The sequence below is a fragment of the Molothrus aeneus genome, chromosome 12, assembly GCF_037042795.1.
Source record: "Molothrus aeneus isolate 106 chromosome 12, BPBGC_Maene_1.0, whole genome shotgun sequence".
Classification (NCBI taxonomy): domain Eukaryota; kingdom Metazoa; phylum Chordata; class Aves; order Passeriformes; family Icteridae; genus Molothrus; species Molothrus aeneus.
This window is the reverse complement of record NC_089657.1, coordinates 11,312,613-11,333,853: the sequence shown is the minus strand read 5'-3', so window position 1 is coordinate 11,333,853 and position 21,241 is coordinate 11,312,613. Positions and strand designations below refer to the sequence as shown.

The 21,241-nt window shown below is 42.6% G+C and overlaps 1 protein-coding gene across 2 annotated transcripts in view; it reads left to right on the top strand.

Annotated features, from left to right (window-relative positions):
• MGLL (monoglyceride lipase) overlaps positions 1–21,241 on the top strand; it is a 62,304-nt gene that overhangs the window by 790 nt on the left and 40,273 nt on the right. For both annotated transcript variants that reach the window (XM_066558416.1, XM_066558414.1), the window contains exons 2-3: positions 365–503; positions 19,881–19,987. In XM_066558416.1, the coding sequence (XP_066414513.1) occupies positions 379–503; positions 19,881–19,987 (232 nt within the window). In that variant the 5' untranslated portion in view covers positions 365–378. The remainder of the gene's footprint in view (positions 1–364; positions 504–19,880; positions 19,988–21,241) is intronic.

The window sequence follows — 21,241 nt, the reverse complement described above, 5'->3', positions numbered from 1 at the left end:
ATATTCTCTTTAGGATCTGCTTCACAAAATGATGCAAAATAAACTCAGATGGGAGAAGTGTGGAATAGAAAGCCATAAATGAAGTACTGATGGTGGACTGCTCTTCCCTTCTTCTTGTTCCCTCCCCCGCTTAATGTTCTACCTCTAAATGTGAGCCTTTTCTGAACAAAAACATTTGCTACATTTCTGGTTTAAAGCAGTGATTTTGGGGGCTCTTTGGCTGTTGTTTTGGGAGCAGCCTCCCATCAGTGGTACTTGCCTTACTGATTGACTTTCTTGAGTGTCTGTGGCTGCCAAGCCCATCAGCTTTTATCTTGTTTCCACCTGTTTTAAAGTATGTCTTGTTTCTTCTAACACCTTGCAGGTCATTCTTCCAGAATGCCAGAGGAAAGTTCACCAAAGCGGAGTCCTCAAAACATCCCATACAAGGATCTGCCCCATATCATCAATGCTGATGGGCAGTACCTCTTCTGCAGATATTGGAAGCCAGAAGCATCTCCCAGGTGAGCACTTTCAAGCAAATGTCCTTTCTACTATCACTAGATATGACTCTGTTAATGCAATTATTATTTATAGCTTGACTGGCATTACTGGGTCGTGTGCACGGAGCTTTATAGAGCCCCTAAGAGAGTTTTCTGTCAGCTGAGAAAGTCCCTACTGTAAAAATTGCATTCTCCAAACCTTAACTTGCTTGAGTCAGCCTTGCAGGTATAAAACATGGAGCTGCTGTCATTCCATGCACAGCTGGCTTGGTTGGCAGTTCAATATTCTACCAAGTGGCTCTGGCAGGTGGCTGATGCCTATCAGCAGTAAACAGCTATCCCCAAACTAATCGCACTGGCAGTCAGGGAGGGCACGGATACAGGCTTTGGAATGTTCAATCTTGCTGATTTTCCCAGTGTCAACAAACTTAACATCAGCATCTGAGTTCAGTTTCAGTAGTAATAGCAGGGCAACAGGCAGAATGTTTGACTGCATTGCTTTTTGACTGGTTTTAAATTATTTATACTTAGTAAATGATTCAGGGAGCTCTCTCACTGGCAATCGCAATTTCAAAGCTGACCTGTGTAATAAACACAGACAAAGGATCAGATAGAGATTTTTTTCTATTTTGTCATAATTAAAATAATCTCTTTAATAGCTTTCTATGCTAATTATGATCTGATGTGGCTCCTGTAGTTATGATCTTTCTTCTTCCAGTATCTGCTGGCTTGGCATGTATTTGTGCTGCCACTAGTTATTTAGGTATCTACTTCATAAAAGTCTGGATATTGCTTAATTATTTACTTTTTCTGCAAGCCAACAGGAAGAGTTGTGTTGGTTTTATACAGCTAGAAAACAGTCACAGGAACAAGTTGTTCAATCCGTAGTAGGGAGTTGAACTTTATCCTGACGACCTAACAGGTGAGACACCATCCTCTGCCCAAACCAGCCTGGCAACTGCTCTGAGAGAGGGATACAGGTCCAAGTTAACTGGCCTTGGGGTTTATGCCTAAAAAACTAAGGGACAGTGGGAATAACATAGGGCTGGGTTAGGACTCAGGTAATAAAGAGGGTGGGCAAGCACCAAAACATACTGGCCCCAGAGGGGAGGACAGTGCAGACACCCCACCACAGCTCCATGGCCCAGGCTGGGCTGTAGGACAGAGTTCTGGTTCAAGATCTCCTGGTCTACAGAGCATTTTATAGTTGCTTCTACTCGCTGCCTTTCAGAAACAAGGAGGAAGGGTTTTGGCACTGATGCATTACATAGTCTTTGCACCAACCTGAAAATTGCCTTTATGGAAAAATAATGCTATGAAATCAAGTTTCTAATGTGAAACCAGGCTGTTTTGTATTATAATGGTAATTAATCATTAACTACCCATAACATTCGTCACCCAGTTGTGGAACTGCTTTTTTATCACTTTTAATTTCTTACCAAATTAGTGGTGGGTGGATGGATCTTTGTTCCAGAAATGATAAGGAGCTGAGAGTGAAAACTTGGTGTCTAAGTCCTCTGGGTAGTTAATTTTTTTTGTGGTCTGTGCACCAAGCAGTTAATTAAGAGTGAACTTGCCCTAGTTTTGTGACAAGAAAAATGGATGGGATCAGTGTTGCTCATTTACAAGAGCTCCTGTGTGTGTGTTTGCATGTTTGTGTATAAGAAGGGGGCGTATTGTTTATTATTAGCTCTTCATGAATTGTTATATATGAGAGATGGTAAGTGACTGAATAACAAGTCAGTGCCTGGATCCTGTGATCAAGATTGCTCTTGAAGTGCTTTGATAGGCAAACCAAAAATACATTATTTTGCCCCCTTTCACTTTACATAAGAAGCTCTGCTTTTTCTTCTTCCTGTGAAGAAGCTCAGCAACTTTCATCTAATTTTAAGCATTCAGCAGAACTGATCTCTCTCTATATATATGTATAGGGAGAGAAAGAGAGACACCTCAGGGGACTTTTACAGGCATGTTACAATTTATTTCAAATACTGAAAGCAATTCTTTCAATCTTCTAACTCAATTGTTGATTCAGGTTCAAATCTTAACGCTAATGAATGATGCTATAACCGTCAAATGGTGAGATCTTTCATTGATCCATTATGTGCCTAATCCCAGCTAGAGCTGTGGAAATACCTCTTCACTGCAGATGCCCAAAGATTATCATTGACTTGTCTTCTATTGGAATAGAACTTATCGCCCTTGATCCCTCCCCCAGGGAGGGGGAAAGCCCAGGATGTCTGCCAAAGGAAATATTAAAAAGTAGCTCTAGCCTGGGCTTGAAGAGCAGACAATGGCCAGGCAGTCTCTGAAAGTGGGGATGACTGACAGACACCACCCTTTGGAGCTGGTGCTTCTTTTTTATCTCGTTGAACAGACTCATAAATGTGGATAAAAGTCTGTAGCAGATTAATGTGTTATAACACATTAAAAAAAAAACAACAAAAAAACAACCACAAAAAAACTATTTTTTCAGGAAGATGGAGAAATTTTGAGAGGCATTACTGCTTCATGCTCACAAATACCCAGGCTCTGATCCTGTGTGGTGTTGATCTGACTGAGCAGCCCATACTGGTGCACATATGGAAGCTTTGTTATAAGTGCCACTGAGGCCAAGGTTGTGCTGCCAGTGAAAGGCACCTATTGTGAGTTCCTCAGCAGGGTCTGCTTTGTTTCAGAGAGGGATTTAGGTGATTACTTCACAGGAAGCTGACACACAAAGGCACTCAGATGTCATAATGATTAGATGGGGTAGATGGAGTAAGGAGTAATGGGACTAAGGAAGAAGAAAGACAGTGTTTTCCACTTGTTTTTGGCGTGGGAAGTCACTCCCAACAGCAGAGCTGGGCCCTGGGTGTCATCTTCTCTTGCTACCTGCTGGCAGCAGTGCAGGTGCAGCTTCCCTGGCCAGCAGCCCTGCAGGTTGCTTAACTTGTTGAGCCAGTTCCATCTTAAAGTGTAATTAAGTGGTCTCTCCTTGCTGAATGCAGCAGGGAAGAAAAAGCAGTGTGTTCTGGTGTTGTTTTCATGTTTTGTGCCAGCAGCAGAACTTGTGGACCATGAAAAAGGACAACTCTGGCACCAAGTGCTCACTGCTGAATGCAACACTTAGGATCTGGGTGAGGCATGGCACTTTCAGGTCTTTGTAATGTTGTTTGAAGGAATTAAATCATTAGAACCAAACAGGACTGATCTCATGCCTATAGTATGTCCCAGTAGCCAAAGAAACCCTACTTAATGGGAAAGCAGTCACTGTGTAAACATAAGCAAGGCTTAAACCTCTGTCACCACCCTGAGCACTCTGAGACAAAATATGAGGTAACAGGAGGTGGGAAATTAAGAAACCAAGTTCTATTCCCAGCTCTCAGACAAAGCTGCTAAGAATAGACACTGGTGAGGAAGGGGAAGGAAAGTTGGGAGGAGAAGACATTTCCTTTGAGGCCCTTGAAGGGCCTGGGGAACTTCAGAGGTGACCTTCTTCCTCTGTGGTGTATATCCCTGTAGCCTTTTCTAGATGCTTCCTCCATTCTTGTCACTACCTAGATAAGCACAAATAGTATTTTGTAGGGCACTTTTAGCCCCTCTTCTTGACCTCAAGTAAGTCCTGTGAGATTTATTGACTCAGAGTAATTTTTTCAAAGGTGCTCATAGCTGTAGCTGCCACTGACTTCAGACAGAATGATACCCACGTCTCTCCTGGCAGATCAGTCACTTTAAGCTGAGACACTTGAAGTTAGAGGATGCATGTGAAAATGTGATTTCCAGACATGGATGAATGTGAGGCTCCTCAGTCACTGAAGAGGAACCATCACCTGGCAAGTTAGCATGGTGCTTGAGTGTCTCTCACAGGGTGGTCTCTAGGTGGACTTAGAGGGTTGTCTGGATGCCCTGTGGCTCTGCCTGTGGGTCACAGAGCATTCCTGGGCCATTGTTAACTTACACTGCAATGGGTTGGCTCAACTTCAGACATGGTGAGCACAGTTTAAGTAAACAGAGCTGCAATTGTCTGAGTAAACAGTGCCTTTCTAAGAGTTCTTTCAGTTCTACACCTGAGATGTGTTTAAAAATACAAAATTAAACAAACAAAAGGCACCCACTTCTCTATTTACTTTTTACAATTTCTTTTACTCTTTGAAGAACACCTGCCATTCTTTCTGACTTGTTAGTAATGCAAGGCCAAGCCAATAAGGAGAAAACAGATTTCTCTGTTCCCCAAAGATTTTGCAGGTGTGCCTGTGGTACAGAAATATAAATTGCTTTTGTATTTGAACTGGCCCTTAAATTGTAAATATTGCTTGATGATTTTGGCATGTCATTTGGCATGTCATTACCAGCACTTCCATTTACAGAAGAACAGCGCAGCTCCCAGCATGAGCAAATGACAAAATCGAATTTGACTTTCAGACCTTTCCAAAGTGAATGAATAAATAAATAAATAAGGCAAAGTGAAGTCAGAGGAAAAGAAATCAAGTCACTGATTATAATATCTTTAATTATAGTGTATTGTGTTAGTCTCTAGAAATATTTCAAGCAGTTTCTAATTCAGCATCATTCTTGAAAAACACTTTGTTTGTACTAATGAGGTCAACTCAAAATTAAAGCCAAATCTGTAGGATGCAAAGTGACTTATGTCAGCACAGTTTGCTGTAGGATGAATTCAGCTCCCTCTGTTTTTCTGATCCCATTGCACACACTGCAAAGGGAAATGACAATGATCATTGTCAAATCAACATTCCAGGCTTTGCTTGCTGTATTGCTAGTGCCTGAGTTTCTAAAGCATCCCTTCTTCTCATCAGCTGTGTATGTGTTCCTTTAATGCCTCTGTTATCTCTGCTCCATGTGACTGTCTTATTCACTGTGAATGGGGGCATCCTTTTATGATTCCTTATGTGGTTCCAGAGGATGGGCAAATTAGCAAACCAGCTTTGTGTGAGAGGGACTCTGACAGACAGGGGAGCTGCTTTGGTTCTCACTGCAGATACTTCCAACAGGCTTCTTCAGTATCATAATTTTTTTTCAGTCTCCACAGGAATGTCCAGCCCAAGGAAATCTGCCTTGTATTCCACAGAAACCAAGGGAAAAGGTGAATAGCAAATGGAATAACAATTGTAATTAAACTGTCCCTTTTGCTCATTGCCCTGTTAGGATCTGCTCCAGGGCACAGGTGTACAACTTTGTGACATCAGTGTCTGGGAACAAGGTGACTTTTGGAGTTCCCTGTGGTGAGTCTCAAAGCAGTAATATTTCATCCTGACCCTGAGAGCAGCAAGAAAAAGCAAAATCAGTGTTGGTTCTGTGTGCCACCTGATGAATTGGAAACAATGTTGTCCAGCATGGTGAATATAAGAAGCAGGGGTAGAAATAGGAGAGAAGAAGAAAAATGCTCTAAAGATAGTGTTGTAAAGATAATTTTTCTGCTCATTATTCTGCCAGAGACTGAAGGATAAGCAAACCTGGCATCTGTAAAACAAACAGTTAGTTTTCTTTAATTGGAATACAAGTGTGATGATCAATACTGGCTTTGTGCTATGACTCCAATGGATGCCTAAGTTGGTCACTCAGCATTTAGAGATCTTTATCCTGGGCAGACCCTCCACTGACCTCTTCTTCATCTGATCAGACTGGGAATGCTCTGAACCAGCTATTTGTTGGTAGTGACACAATACCTGAAGCAGACAACTCAGTGATCATAGCAGGGTTCCAGATGCAAGAACACTTTATTTCACCGCTATAACGAATATACGGGTTGAGTAAAAATAATAAAAGAGCTGCACACAGTTCCTTCCATCAATTTCTCTAGCACTCTTGGAACATCCCTTGGAACACACAGCATCTCTTTTAGATCACTGTGAATACATCTACAAGAACTGGCTGTACAGCTGTTCTGGCTGGAAGAGGCTATTTTTTCTAGATGTCTGTAGCAGAGGAGTTGGCCTTGCAAGTTCCCTTCAGACTGCTGTGACTTTGTCCTTTTTAAAGTCAGGGTGAACATCTGACCTCTTTGTTCTTCTAGGGAAATTGCATTGTTCTAAGAGCTGTCCCTGCAGACAGATTTGGCTGTGCTGCCTTCCCTAGGTTCAGGCATGTCATTGTCCTAATGTGTTCTCACTTGAATGGAAGCCACCAGTGTTTGAACCCTCCTATTGTCCCTTATGCAAGAGATGTGACCCAACCCTGATACCAAATGGCTGATTATTCCAGGTATCCAAGGAGATAGTGTTGCATCTTGTCCATGAGATCCCTAAAGATATGCTTAGGCAGGTCCTTTACCTCATCCCACCCCAGTTACATCCTTAACTACACCCAGCCATCCCTGTCCTGTTCTCCACAGCACAGACATTCTGACGCTGTGTCAGTGTGACTTATTGTCCATAACAGGAAAGAAGGAAATCAGCAAACATCAGGGTAAGTAAAGTTTTTAGACATCATTAGAATTATATCTCCTCTAGGGTTTCCTCTTGCAGACCAATACGGTTTCACTTATGTTAACTGAAAGAAAAATACTGGTGCAGCAATCCCAAATACCAGCCTTGGGCTAGTCCCAACCACAAACATCTTCTAAAGCAGCCAGGCTTGGGGGAGTCACTGGGTGGTGGTGGCAGGAAGGCATCCCCAAGCTGACCAGAGTCACTGCCCACACAGTGGTACCAACGTGTGTCCTTGGAGCCAGGAGGGGAAGAGCTGGTGGAAGCTGTCCTGGTGGCCACTGCACTGCAGTCAGATTTACCTGCCTCCAAGCTTGCTCCTATGGGATATCCCCATCAGCAGGAGAGGGGATAGATCTTGGTCTTGGTTGTTTTCTGCTTGGGAATGTGCTCATTCCTCTCAGGCAGATGCAGTATGTTTGTGTCTGAAGGCAGCCTTGAGTAACACCAAACTTCATGAATATTTCCACTGGCACGAAAGAGTTCCCCCTTCTGTGTCAGACACTGGCTCTGCAGCCAGGAACTATCTTTGTTTCTGTTTGGCAGGCACTCACTTGATGATGGAAGGCTCTGAATCCTCCCATACTGAGTGGTGGCAAAGGCAACTTGCTAGACCTAGAGAATTTAGTGTCAAAAAACAGAAAAAAGGAGGCAATGAGGAGCAGAGAACAGGCAAAACATGGTCAAGACAGTCATTGGACACAATGACCAGTGATTTACAGAATCAGACTTATAATTTATCCATACTTTTATTTCCTTGTCTACAATGGTGTGTAGTCATCCAGTCAAGTGATACAAATTGGGGCTGGAGTCTCTAGATGAAAGTTACCAGAGAAAGTAAGTTATTCCTTGAGCAGCTGGTGGTTGAAGAATGCTTGATGTTTGAAGAGAGATTTTAAATAAAATCTACTAAGCAATGAATTAGTTGTTCTCTGCTGAATTCGTTTACTTCTGCTGCAAGTAAATTGTCTCAGTGGCAATCATTGAAAAGAAGGAACGGAGAAAAAAGGGAGACAAAATATTGACAACTGGGTTTAAGCCAAACATTCAGCAGTAACAGGGTAGTTATCATTTGCTCTGGTTTTGTGTACAGATAGGTAAGGAGAAAATGTACAAACTACTATAGATTTGGTGTGCAAGAAAGACTGCTGATCTTTTTCAGATGTCTGTCTGACCTGTGATAAATGTCTTGCTCTGTATGTTTTCTTTCTTCCTTGCTCAAGCTTGAAGCTTGTAGAGTGAGGGAATAAGACCTAAATCATTGGTCTTTCTTCAAAACAGAATTTGGTTTAATTTGCAGTAGATATCAGCAGGTTAGTTGGTTCACCAACAGACAAGATGAGCTTATTTTTATAATTTTTCAACATAGTTTTAACTTCTATTTTCAAAATTATCTCAGTGGGCTTTCAAATTCAATTGTCAATTCCAGAAATCTGCAGTGGTTTAATTTGCTGGGTGAAAGGCATTAGGAGTGACAAGGAAGCAGTAAGTAATTAAATTTCTGTAAGATAACATCCAGCTGACTTAATGGTTAAGCTTTTTCTTCATTTTTTCAATTTTATGTGAGAGCTAGTCTACAATATTTGGAGCATTAAAATCTGTATTCTGAGCAGCAATCATAACCTCATGTTATTAAAAAGACATCAAGCAATCAGCATTCAGTCATCCTCTGTCTGTCCCCAAAAAAGAGATGTGGAACATCTCAACCCAGCTTGTCCTGAAAATGCACAGAGCATCTTTCTGACATTTTTAGATGCCCATAAATTCGTTAGGACAGAAAGATTTTTTTTTTAAATTGACTTTGTTCCTTCCAGGTTCACTGTGGCCCCCTTCCATGTAGCACAGGGAGCCCATGGTGATATCTGAACTCTGCTGTTGAGCTCCCGCTGGCTGCTTTAGAGTCAGGTTTTTACTCACACTGTGTGTCCATCCTTGCCTCTGGCATGCTGTGCTGCCACAGGAATGGGTTTTTACCTCTGTGCTTCAGTTTGTGTGGCAGTGGAAGAAGGGTTGATCCTTGCTTGGGGTGGGGTAATGGATCAGAGAATCTCTTGAGGTGCCACTCACCTCTGCCTTGTGTGACCTCTGCAAGCAGCCTGGCTGCACCATTTGTAAAGCATTTTGGGTTTTCTGTATGAGGAGTGTTGTACAAAAGCCAGCTGCTGTTATTATTTATCCTGTTTATTTACTGGTCACATTTCTCAGGGCTGGGGAATGGAAAAAAAACAAGCAATCAGCAGATTCACTTTGTTTACATTTCATTTCACTTTCGGTGTTTGGGGAATGCTGATTTGTTAAACTCTATTCCTTCCTTTGAAGCCTGTAATTTTGCATAGTGGAAACATTGCCTCATTTTTACACACAGGTTTACATTTCTGTTCTGAAGCATTATTTAAGAGTTCTGCCCATGAGAGGTTTGCTTCCTGCTGGGCACTTTCTCCTCCACACCAGCTCTCATTCTTTCTTTGCCAGGAATCGAAGGAGTCGAAGCTGGTGGGATTAATAACTGTGGTATTGAAAGTATTTGCTCTGGATATTGTTGAGGCTTTTTAGAAATGGGCAGAAATATGTGGTACAGTCTCTGGTGAAGTGTTCCACATGAAACACAGCATTCCTGCAGCAGAATAACAGCTTGTGGTTTAAATAAATGTTGTTATTTCTGCTCAGCTGTAGGTGTACATGAATGTTTTGGTTCAGTGACTGCCAGATACTGTAAATGAGTATTGATTTCCTTTTCTATTTTAAGCTTTTCTGCAGAAAAGACATCCCACATGCCTTTGGCTTTCTTTGCCTGTATCTAAAATGATTGCAGCCAAGGATTCATCTAACTAAATACTCTTTTTTTTTATTGTTACCACCCATCTTTATTCTAGTAGTTGCACCTCCAGTTGGACAGGTCCCCATTCACATTTTGGAGCTTAAATCTATTACATCCAGCACTTTTTGAGAGCAAATCAACAGGGCAGTGATTAAAACTCATGGCAGGTAGGTTCCTTATTTGTGTTAGCATGGCAGCCCTCACTGAGAGAGGTGAAGCTGCCTGGGTGTTAGAAATAAAAACATTTTAGGAACCAAGCCTGCAGTGGCTAAAGCCTTTGGACACCCAGATTTGCTCAGTGCAGCCAAGAAGTAACACATATTGATTTGGCAGCATAGGCTGAAGTCTGTATCCAACTCTTAAGTCATCTGTAGGTAAGCCATGGCACCTCACCTGTGACTAAAATTCACTTTGGTCCAAAACATGAATAAACATTTCAGCATGAATACATGAATAAAACATGAATAAACATGGCAGCCATTTAAAGCTCCTGTTGCAGTGATCATTGTCTTAGCAGCATTCCATGTCTCATGTAGAACTGCTTACATTCAACTTTCCTTCCTACCTCAGGTCTACAGCAAACATGGAATAGTAAATTAATTGGAACATGCTGAAAGCCTTGGCAAACGCTTTGCCTGTGACATTCCTAATTTCCCAGAGGAGTAGCTGCTGATATTGATTTTGACAGAGCCTGTAAAGCCTCTTGCTGCAAAGATTCCTCTCATAGCTGGGCAAGGCTGAAGTGCAGCACTGGGATGTGCCAAGATTTCATTGGAAATTAATGTGTTTAATCTCAAAATATGTTAAAATATACATAAGCCCTTTATGATTAAGAAATAAATCCTTGAGCTTCTAAGTTCATGGGATAATTCCACCCTAGATTTTGGAAAATCATGTGGAAAAACTTGGCAATTTAGAGACCCATGCTACCTCTGACATCTGAACTTATAATGAGTTTGTCAGTTAGTTAAGGAAAACCAATTAAGATCTCTGCCAACACAGAGGACTGCTGACAAAATTGGATCAGGAAGGTAAAAGTGAGGATGGGCAATTGACTCAGTGCAGGAAGTAATCAGGAGTTCCACATTAGGAGTGGAATTGCCTGGCCACAAACAGTATTATTGGGTCTAAGTATTTCAGGGAATTGAAGTCTTTCTTTAAACCATTGTCATACAACTGGGAATTGCACTGTCAGTGCTTCATTAAAGCGTTATAATAACATAGTATCTTGACTTCACAGAACAGGCAAAGTGTCATTTTCTTTCTTGCTCCTTCTTTATTCACAGCTCTCTTCCTGGAAGGCGTCCCTGACCATGACAGGGGGGTTGGAACTAGGTGACCTTTAAGGTCCCTTTCAACCCAAACCATTGTATGATTCCAAGCTAGTGAAGGTTTGCCCACATAAGCCCCAAATGCCTCATCAAAGTACTTCAGGAATATGCAGGAATAGCTCAGAAATGTTTTGACCTTCTTTTTCCAGGTGTGTGCTTTTCAGCCTCTTCCCTGCACAGGTGCTGGGGTGCTGAGATGAATTCTTCCTGAGACAACTTTTTCAGTATTGCCGGTCATGAGTTGTCTGTACCACCACTCCCTGAAACACCAGCTTGAGACTGGAGGTGATCAGAGTCATGCTAGAGTCTGAACCATGGAAAAGCCCATTTTTAAGAACCATTGATTTGTAGGGGGGAATTGACTCTGAAGAACCTCTGGTGCACCTGGTTCAGACTCCAAGTGATGTCCTGCATATCCTTGCAAAAGAATTGAGGTCAGAAGAAGCCTGCAGACTTGTCTTACAGGACTCCAGCAGGTGCCACTTAACGTTTAGATGTGGTATTCTCTGGAGCACTTGATTATTTGTCTCACACCACAAGCCCTTCTTAAAAATATTTTAAAACAACCAAGCAAGCAGCAAGTTTCTAAGGACTTAAACATTACCACGTACTTGTGTGGATCTAACCAGGGGGATGGCTTTATTCAATAAAATAATTTCCATCATTTGGAAGCTACAGAGGCGTATCTAAAACTCTTCACCTCAATAATTGAATTTCCATCTTCTGTGCTATGCCAAAAAGTGAGGTTAAATTGTAAAAATGTGGCTGGGATGCCATGTAAGCAGCATCTTGCATGGCTTGAGCTCATCCCTTAATGAAACACACCTTGTTCCTTTCTAGGAAGCTTCCCCTCTATTAGGGTTGAGTTGGATTTCAGGCTATGAACTTACAGCAGCAATAATGACTTGTCACTGGAACAGGTTCCAATGCTCTGAATATGCCAAGACTTCAAGGGAGTTCAGTAAAAAGGAACTGGTTTTGCACAGCTACTTTGAAACAGAGACATACTTTTATATTTAAAAACCCCCTTTTTTGTTCAGAGAGCAGGTGTAGTACTGAACTAGTGAGTAATGCTGAGTTTCAGTGATAGTGACAGAACATTCTTGCCCTTCAACTGCAGCTTTCTCATGCTTGGAAAGGACAGTCCATCTCCCCACACAGGCCTTCCTATTTCCAAGGCTTTGGCTCACTAGCAGTGTCTGCATTTTGATTTCAAGAAGAAACTGCTACACGACTGGCCAAACAGTCTTTTTTGTCCCTTTGGAAATCATTAAACATTCAGTGCAAGTGACGAGGAGGGAGAGTCTGTGAAAACTGTTCTTGCTCTTACTCCCTGTCTGTTGGGGCTCCATTGAGAGTGGTGGCCCTGCAGTGGCTGTGCTTCCAAGTCAAAATTAATTTTTAATCAAACTAACCAGAAGTACTTTATTTTTCCTGATTTCCAGGGGGATCTGTGCCAGAAACTCTTTCATTTCTTTCCATATTCTCCCTCCACACCCTAAATCTAATCTAAAAGAATTGGGGGTGATTCTAGGTTGACTTGAATTTTGCAGCAGATGTCTTCTATTTAAGCAATGTTTTGCACAGTTTTTTTAGACAGACACTGACTACTTTGTGCATCTATCTCTGTAGCTCCCCTTGGGAGATATGACCTCCATTTTATCTCCCTTGTAACCCTTGTACTGAGCAAGGGCTGAAGCAGAGCAAAGCACAGTGCTGGGATGTCCAGTTCCAGCATTCCTCCCAGTCAGGTCCTGGGGCAGTTCTGTCCCCCATATCATTCCTTCTTTGGTCCTGTGTGTGTGACAATGCCTACTCCTTTTCTTGTTGGAAGCAGAAGTCATAATCCTTCTTTCCAGGCTTCCTGTGCTCCGTAGAAGGGCAGCAGCCACAGGAAAGCTCAGATCCAGCCCTGGGCTGCCCAAGCCTCCAGGGATCTTGTCTGTCTTGCAGGTTCAGAGCAGCAGGTCTAGCAGCCAGTTCTGCCAAGGCAAATCCCATCTCTGATATCAAAGTGGAGGAGTGTGCTCCCAGAGCAGTCCATGGAACCCTAGAATCCCTCCTCAGTTTTATTCAAGAATGGGGTGAGAAGATCCAACCCATGAATTTTAAGCTACACACCAGGCATTTCACCTCTGATCTCAGCTTTATGTTCCCTAAAATATTGCTGCAAAGCCTCCTTGAAACTAAGTACAGCTGATCTTGTGTTAACTTTTCAGAGATTTAGCCAGAGCTATGCAGTTGCAAGGACCCAATAATTCTTTCTCTCCCACTGCCACCTGAAATTTCCTTCCTCTCTTCTGCTGGTATTAGACCTCTCATGAGTTATTCCCAGTGAGGGCTTGCTTTTTGAAAAACTACAATAAATCAGCTTAAACTATTTCTCCACATTGTTTTGTGCTGGCTCTAGCTGGATCCTGTTGAACCTTTTGTTATGAAATATATTTGTACTAACCGGATCCGTCTCTGCTCTGCTGATTTATGATGTTTGCACTTTCTGAGGGGGTTGGAAAACTGAGCCATGTTACTCCTTCTGCACAGCTTCAGAACATAGCAGTTCTGAAATGTCCTCCTAACTCTGTTCTTGTGAGGAGTTGTGATTTTGGGATGTCTGATGAGACCAGGCTTGCAGACATGCTGCAAGAGGGCAGGCTCAGGTTTTAAGACTGAGCCCTAAATCTCTATGATGTAAGACAGCAAGATGGGGCTTAAATTAACAGCAGCCCCTTTGGAGGAGCTTGCATGGGAACTTCCAAGCCTGAGGAAATGAGGAAATGAGGAAATGAGGAAAGAAAGCAAGAAGCAGAGCTTGCTGAAGAGGCTTATTTTTAAATGCCAATTTAAGATCTGGACAGGAATAAAGCTACTGATTCTACTAGTCTAGATCAAACCACATCAAACACAAATGTACAGAACCCTCAACCTCCACAAGCTCTGTATAATCAAGCAGAAATTGTGTATTGTGAGAACAGTGCAGGTTCCTCTGACATGTCCTTTCATGCATAAAGGCTTTTCAAAGTTAAACCCCAGAGATAAACTCCTCCAGATTCAGAGCTCTGTGAGGTATCCACGCTAATGCTGGATGGTCTGTGGTTTTGAGAGAAGGTTGATACAGACTCAGCTCCAGGCTGTTGACATTCTGATTTGCTTTTTTCCCTGAACTGGGAAAAGCAGTAATAGAGCTGCTGGAGAGAGGTGGCTCCCAGAGCCTGGGCCCACATGGCAAAGCTGTGGGGCAGGAGGGCAGAGGCTGAGAATGCAAAAACCTGAGCAAGAGAGCCAGAAACACCCTTGGGGTGTAATGACTCCTTGAAACACAGATTGGAATTGGGAGAAAAGTCACTCCCTCTTGCACCTCCAGGGGGACATAGCTCAGATGTCTCCTAGAGGCAGAAGGATGGCAAGAAGGGAACACCTGACTCCATAAATATTCCTGTCTAACTGGAGACACCAGGCTGAACTCTTGGCTAAGTGTGTAGGTCACAAGCATTAATAACATGAGTTTGATTGCTAGGGCTTTTTGTAACCCCTACACATGGCCCAAGTTTTTTCAGGGTTGTGTTGGGGGACAAATCACCTCCAGAAAAAAATAATGCAAAAACTGACTTGAAGAACAGAGACAGAGACAACCCCTTTCCAAACTTCAGGTCTTACGCCCAAAGCAAGGGCCTGAAGAACCCTCCAGAAAAGGAAAAGATCACCAATTGTTTAGATCACAAAAAAAAAATTGTTCTTCATTACATGTTCTTGTAAATTATTACCTGGAATTTTTTTTGTAACCTTTAAGCAAATACCAAGGGTAGAAAATTAGATTGACACTTAAACCTCAACAAATTTTATTATACGATAGATAGCTAATCCTCATAGTGAGGCCCATTCACCCAGCTAACACAAGAATAAACACCTTCCAGAGACTTTCCATTATAATATACTTTGGAAGCAAAATACACACATAACATTTTTTTAACACACCAAAAGATCTGTGAGTGACTATCCACTTGCTTGTCCAAAAATGTCACCAGCTTTTGGTAAATAAAAGTTAATTGTTCAGCTACAAAGGAACTGATAAATCAGCTCAAACAACACAACAAAATGTAGTACTTAAGCCAGTCATTTTTCTGGCAGCTCAGCTGGCTCAGAGCTTTCCTGTCAGTTTGTTTTTAAAAATTACTTTAGGAATTTAGTGTCTGGAATTCAAAACTGTGCAAGTCAGATGTTCTTTGTTAAAGCTGATCTGGTTCTGGTAACAACATCCATAAGACCAAATGAAAAGCACAGTTGCCTAACATAGAATAACATGGTATTAGCTTAAGTTGTGAGGGCTTGATTCAGGAAATCACTTCTGTGTGTGTGATTAAATCAGTCCTTATTCTGGACAGCATTTTTAAATCCTTTTTTTACTTTCATCCTGTACTTGACTTTCATGTGTTGAAGAAAGTTTCCTGAGGTTAAGGCAAGTACTTAAATATTTTTCTGAAGAGGGATGCTATTGAATGGGGTGGAAAAGATTGCATTTTTCATATATGCAGTCATAGGAAGCTTGTCTTCCGTTCTTTCGTTCAACCCTAATGTTTTGGGTTATTTTCTGGCAATAAAAGAACATGCATGGGGTCCCAGAGAAGTGGCTTTGTCCCCAGAGGACACAAGATGTTAAATTCACACCATCCTGCTTGCAACCTTCTTTGTCTAGCTCTGTTTCAACATGAATTTTGTTCAAAGCAAAGCAATAACATGGGTCTTGTGCCCAAGCCCTGAGTGGCATTTCAGGCCTGCAAGGTGTCACAGCACAGCAACTTTCTGGGTGCGCTTTCAATGTATTTTTCTTCTAACAGTCTTGGTTTGAGAGGGCTTTTGCTCATGTGTGTAAGTCCAGTGCTGCAATTTATTTTCCCTAGAATTGTTCTCCTCCAGTTGACTGTGGAATTGTATCTCTGAACAATTGTCAAAAAAGACAGCAAAACAGAAAGTGAGAACCTTTAAACCAGGTACTGCCTTTCTACCTAGAACTGCAATCTAAAGCATGACACTCCCCTCCAAACTTGCTGCCCACACAAGAGGAGAAATATTAGTTGATGTGAAGCTACAGTGAGAAATAGGGATGGCTTGGACACAGCTAAAGCTTGGATCAGGTGGTGACCTCTCCAAGAGGCAGGACAGAAGGGAACAAGGTGTTCATGTGGGTTTGTGCATACTGACTATGTTACAGCCTGGCCTCCATAATTTCCACCCTCCCTAATAAAGGACGGGGGTGTTTGCAGGTGCTTTGTGTTAACTGCAGGTGTGGCATTGATGTGTTAGACAAAGCTGAACAGGCTGCAGCTGCAATATAGGAGGGACTGATAGCAGTGAGGGCAGATGTGGGAGCAGGGACAGGTCACGGGTGCATGTAACCTCATCAAGGAGGAGAACTAAACACAGCCAGTAGTTGATTTAAAAGTTAAAGACAAATATTCTTCTTATTTCTTGTTGTAATAAGCAAGCCTTTGCCAAGCTGTGCAGTACCAGGAGGCAGAAACCTGCAGTAGGGAGGGGGCAGGAGGAGGAGGTGATAAAGGCCATGGGAAGGGCAGGAATCTGCAAAAACCATCTGTTGCTTTTGCAAGCAGCAGTCAATAAAGTGGTTTCCTCTAATAGCCCGTAATCGCTGTTGCAGAGCCGGGTGAGAGCAGGAGCGTGGGACCCATCCCGCCCCGCTCACACCTTGGCTTGGTGCTCAGACCAGCCCAGCTGCGGGCGAGTCCTGCTGCTCCGGGAGGAGCTGCTGCCCTGAGCAGGTGCCAAAGCCCTGCTATTTCGAGGTGTTCCACCAGCCAAAACCAGCTGAAGCACCCAGAGATACACCACCAGCTGTCTGTGCCTGTGGTCAGAGACATTGGAACCAGCAGGGGTCCAGGCACAGGTCACTTTGCAGAGAGCTTTGCAGGCTGTGCACAGTGTTTGCTACCTGCAAATTTGCAAGGATTGCAGCAGCACAACTGCAAGAGCTGGACGTGAAGACATTTCTCCCCTTTTTTGAACAAAATTCTCATTGAGACTGCACAGAGAGGCACTGCAGCCCTGCAAAACCACAAGCACTGCAGGATCCATATTAATTTTAAATGGCTCTGTTGAAAGCAATCTCTGATAATCTGTTATTCCAGCCATTGTGGTAAGGAAGGAGAAGACTGTGACTTAAGAGCAGGGATATCTGTAAAAATGTTTACATACAGGAAAGAATTGCTGTCAATCAATCTAATAGTTTGTTGTATTTTCCTGGCAGCTTGCTAGTGAAAATATGTTAAATCATATTTGTTACACTGCCTTCAGGTGTTATTTGCCAAATCTAGACTTACTTTGTAATGGAAAACTGGAGATTAACTGAAAGAGCCAAATCCTTCAATCCTTGTTCAGATGATACTCATACTAATTTCAATTTTTGAAGGTTGTGTTCAATATGTGGCCCTTGTGCTTAGACCTGAAAGCTGGAGCTAAAGAGCTGTGTAGATGTGACCTAGTTTTGAGTCAGTAAAGCCACTCTTACTTTTTATTGAACAACAGGACAGGCTGACTTTGTTTTAGTGTAACAAATTGGAAATTTTATGCTTTGTTTATGATTATTGCCAGGACAAAACTTTCAAAAGTATCTAAGTCCTTTCAGCAGCTACTGTCATTAGAGCTCTTAAGGCACAAACAGGCTCAGGGGTTTTATTCAGCATTTTGCAGACAAATAATAACCCAGGTCTGTTGCTTGTGGTGTGCAAAGGCTCAGTTCTGTGACACCTGGAAATTGTGTTCCAGGTGGAAGGAAAGGTCACAGGAACACCTTGCCTCTCTGAAGCTTTGGGTTTTTATCTTTTCTCACTTGGTTTCACATAAAGTGAGGGCTCCTAGCATCTAGAAGGATGCTGCATCATTGTGAATAAAAGCAAAACAAGGGTTTTGCTGTCACAGGGATGAAGAACTAAGAATTTCCTGGAAGAGATCTCTTTGCCAGCTTCCCATTAGGTTTCATTCGCTTAGTGCCATTTAGTGCACTAATTCAAATAATATTTCTCTGAGAAATGAAGGGCTTTATTCAGTCAGCCAAGGTGTACCTTTATCTCTGTGCCTAGTCAGCAGACACAAATATAGGTCCCCTAAAGAGCTTAAGTAAGACATTGAGCAAGGAAGCTGTCAAGCTTGAGGGTAGTAGGAGGTGTGGGAGTAGGAGGTGTGGCAGAGAGACCTAGCCTGGCTGAGTCTGTTGAATATCAGGGCAATGGGCCCACAGGAAGAAAGTTAATATTCTCCACTGAGTAAGCAATGTCTCACTTTCTTCGGTATTTGGAGGTATAATAATAGATCCTGCACTCCAAAAATCAGTCTGTCTGCCAGGTGCATTGATAACTTGACAAATCAATTGATCAGGGACAATGACAAAGGAAGGAATGACTGCTCCACACAGATTGTTTTGCAACCTTCAGTGGCACTAAAGAGGATTTGTAAGGCACAGCAAGTTAAATATGGTACATGACCTAATGTCACCCTTGCTAATTGGTGTTAGACAGATACCAGAGCATCTTTGCCTTGTTGCTTTTGTGTTTGCAGTGGACTCTGCACAATCCTTCTGGTCTGGATGGATGTGCTTTTGAATTGTCCAGCTGGGCAAATGCTTTAAAGCAAGTGCTAATTAAAGAGCTAGGACAGGAGTTTCTACATCATCCAACATGTTTTTTAAGTTTAAATATATTTAAGACCTAAGCAGTACATTGCTGTGAATAGACTGTCTAAAAAGGTATTCAAAGCCTCAATTAAGATGAAGTTGAGGAATTCCCTAGCTGTTAACTGCTGTCATTGTTTTATGTTGTCAGTTCTTGTAATATTTTGCTGTTCATGTACTGAAAATGCCAAACTTGTAGTTTTCAAATGGTTTTGTGGTTGCTGATGTTGCAAGGACAAACGGTCCTTTTAAACAAAGAAGTTATGTTTATGTTGCTAAAACTGGATTTTAAATAGTCACCTGTCAAATCCAGCAGAACTTCTGTAATCTCATAGCTACTTCTGCTATAGTTCTAGCCCAAGTCTACACTAATTGTATCTAGCAGAAACACTGGGGAGGTTCAAGTTCAGCCACTTCCATTTGATGACATTCCAGTAAAAGTGAGGTATTATTCATAAAACTGGAATATTCAAATATAAGTATTTTCAAAAATAAGTGTCTGTTAGACTAGTTTTTTTATTATCTCTGTCTGCACAGTGGCTATGTAAGAATCACTTTAATCCTAGAAGTGAAACAACTGTTTTGGGGCAGAAACTGGAATGGTAAAATTACCATAATTGTGTCAAAAGATAAAATTCCAAACTCCAAGCAAAGTGCTGGAAACCTATTCTTTGGCTGAAATTCCACCTTAGAGTGTTCTGGAGCATCAGACAATGTTTGAAGTTATAAAGTTAAGGACAGTGTTGGTATTTGAATCACAGAGAGATATCAGTCCCAAAATAAACAGATGGCATCACTTACACTGGAGGAGCCATATAGAGCCTCAAGCCCTTGGAGATATCCAGCTCAGGGACTGATGCTGATGCCCACCTGCATCTAGAGCTTGCAGCAGACCATGGTGGCTCTGGCCCATGAGCAGTTGCCTTCCCTGGAACCCATCCTACAACAACCTGTTGACTGCCAGGTCGATGGCAGGCCAGGGTAACAACGGTTTCCCCCGTATTCAAACTCTGCAAATTCTTTACCTGCTTGATGTTTGCTGATGTCTGAAATGCTGTTGCTGAATTGAATGGTTTCCCTTGCAGCTCTGCAGTGTTTGCAGGGTGGTTGCCATGTTAATGATTTGTACATTGGTGCTCCTCTCAGGGCCCTGGTGTTCATCGCCCACGGCGCTGGGGAGCACTGCGGCCGCTACGATGACTTGGCCCAGAAGCTGACAGGACTCAACTTGTTTGTGTTTGCCCATGACCATGGTGAGTAAAAAACTCGGCTTGATTTACAGCAGCTCAGGCCTTTGCTGAAATTAATGCTATTACAGCTACTCAGCAGTGAGAGACGAGCCAATAAAATATTTACAACCAGACATAAATGAAAAAAGGATTACCTGTTGCTTTGTCAAGATCTGCATATTGAGTCTGTAAAAGCTATCCCTGTTTGCTTGGAGTTTTCCTTAGCCTTTTGACCTCACTCTAAGGGATTATTTCTTCTTCACCTGTCTCTTGGGGGTGAAGTGGTATTGCCCACTGTGGAAGTGGGACCAGGAGCCATTTCTGCTGAATTCACGGTCAATGTCCTAAGTGATCCCAGAGAGGAGGCTGAAATGTCAGCACAGCTTTCATATACTGATACAATGAGACAGCTGCACCCTTGAGACATGGAGAGGCAAGGAGGCATCACTGACACCTTTGAGGACATCTCCACACTCCAGCAGAGAGACTGGAGCTGGCTGTGCATGCCTCAGCTCTGAGAGAAACCCTCTGAGGAGGGTGCCAGGCTGTGACAGCACAGCAGCACCCCTTTGGCCCTCAGCCAGCAGAGTGGGGCAGTGCTGGGCCAGGTACACAGTGCTGGGCAGGTGTCCCTGCCTCTTCTTGCTCAAAGGGCTCTGCTCTGTGCCCCGTGCTGTGATGGAGATGTGCTGGGTGTCACCAGGTCTCCTGCAGTGCATGGATCTGGACATCCCAGCAACACATTTGAACCACCCAGCCTGGTTCTCTGGTAGCCTCCTGTCACACATAAACCCTTGCGCTTCATAACTTCCTTGTGCTTGGAGATCTTTGCTTTGATTTTATCATTGCAGACTACTGCTCCCTGTGACAGCCACTCCATCAGTATCAGTATCAGCAAAATGAATCAATGGGATTGATGATGGCAGCAGGCAAAATGCAAGGCCAGATTCTGAGCTGACAGGTTGAAATGGGATGAATCTTGGTGTAAATCTGATGTCCTTTGGGCAGATTAGCCACTGACATTGGGAAATATACTGCAATTTACTTGGCTGAAGCCAAGAATCAAACCTGCCCCCAAGCCCTCCTCAAAGACAGGACTGTTTAACTGGAGTTTGAAGATCCTGACACTACATTAGTCATTGCACCATTTACCTGTGAGAGGAAAGGCAAAGCCTTACTTAATCTTGGTACCAAGGATCTCCCTTGCTTTTGTGACTCACTTTTGATCACAGCACTGCACTTGATATGCAGAAATGATCCCTATATTTTCTTCTGAAA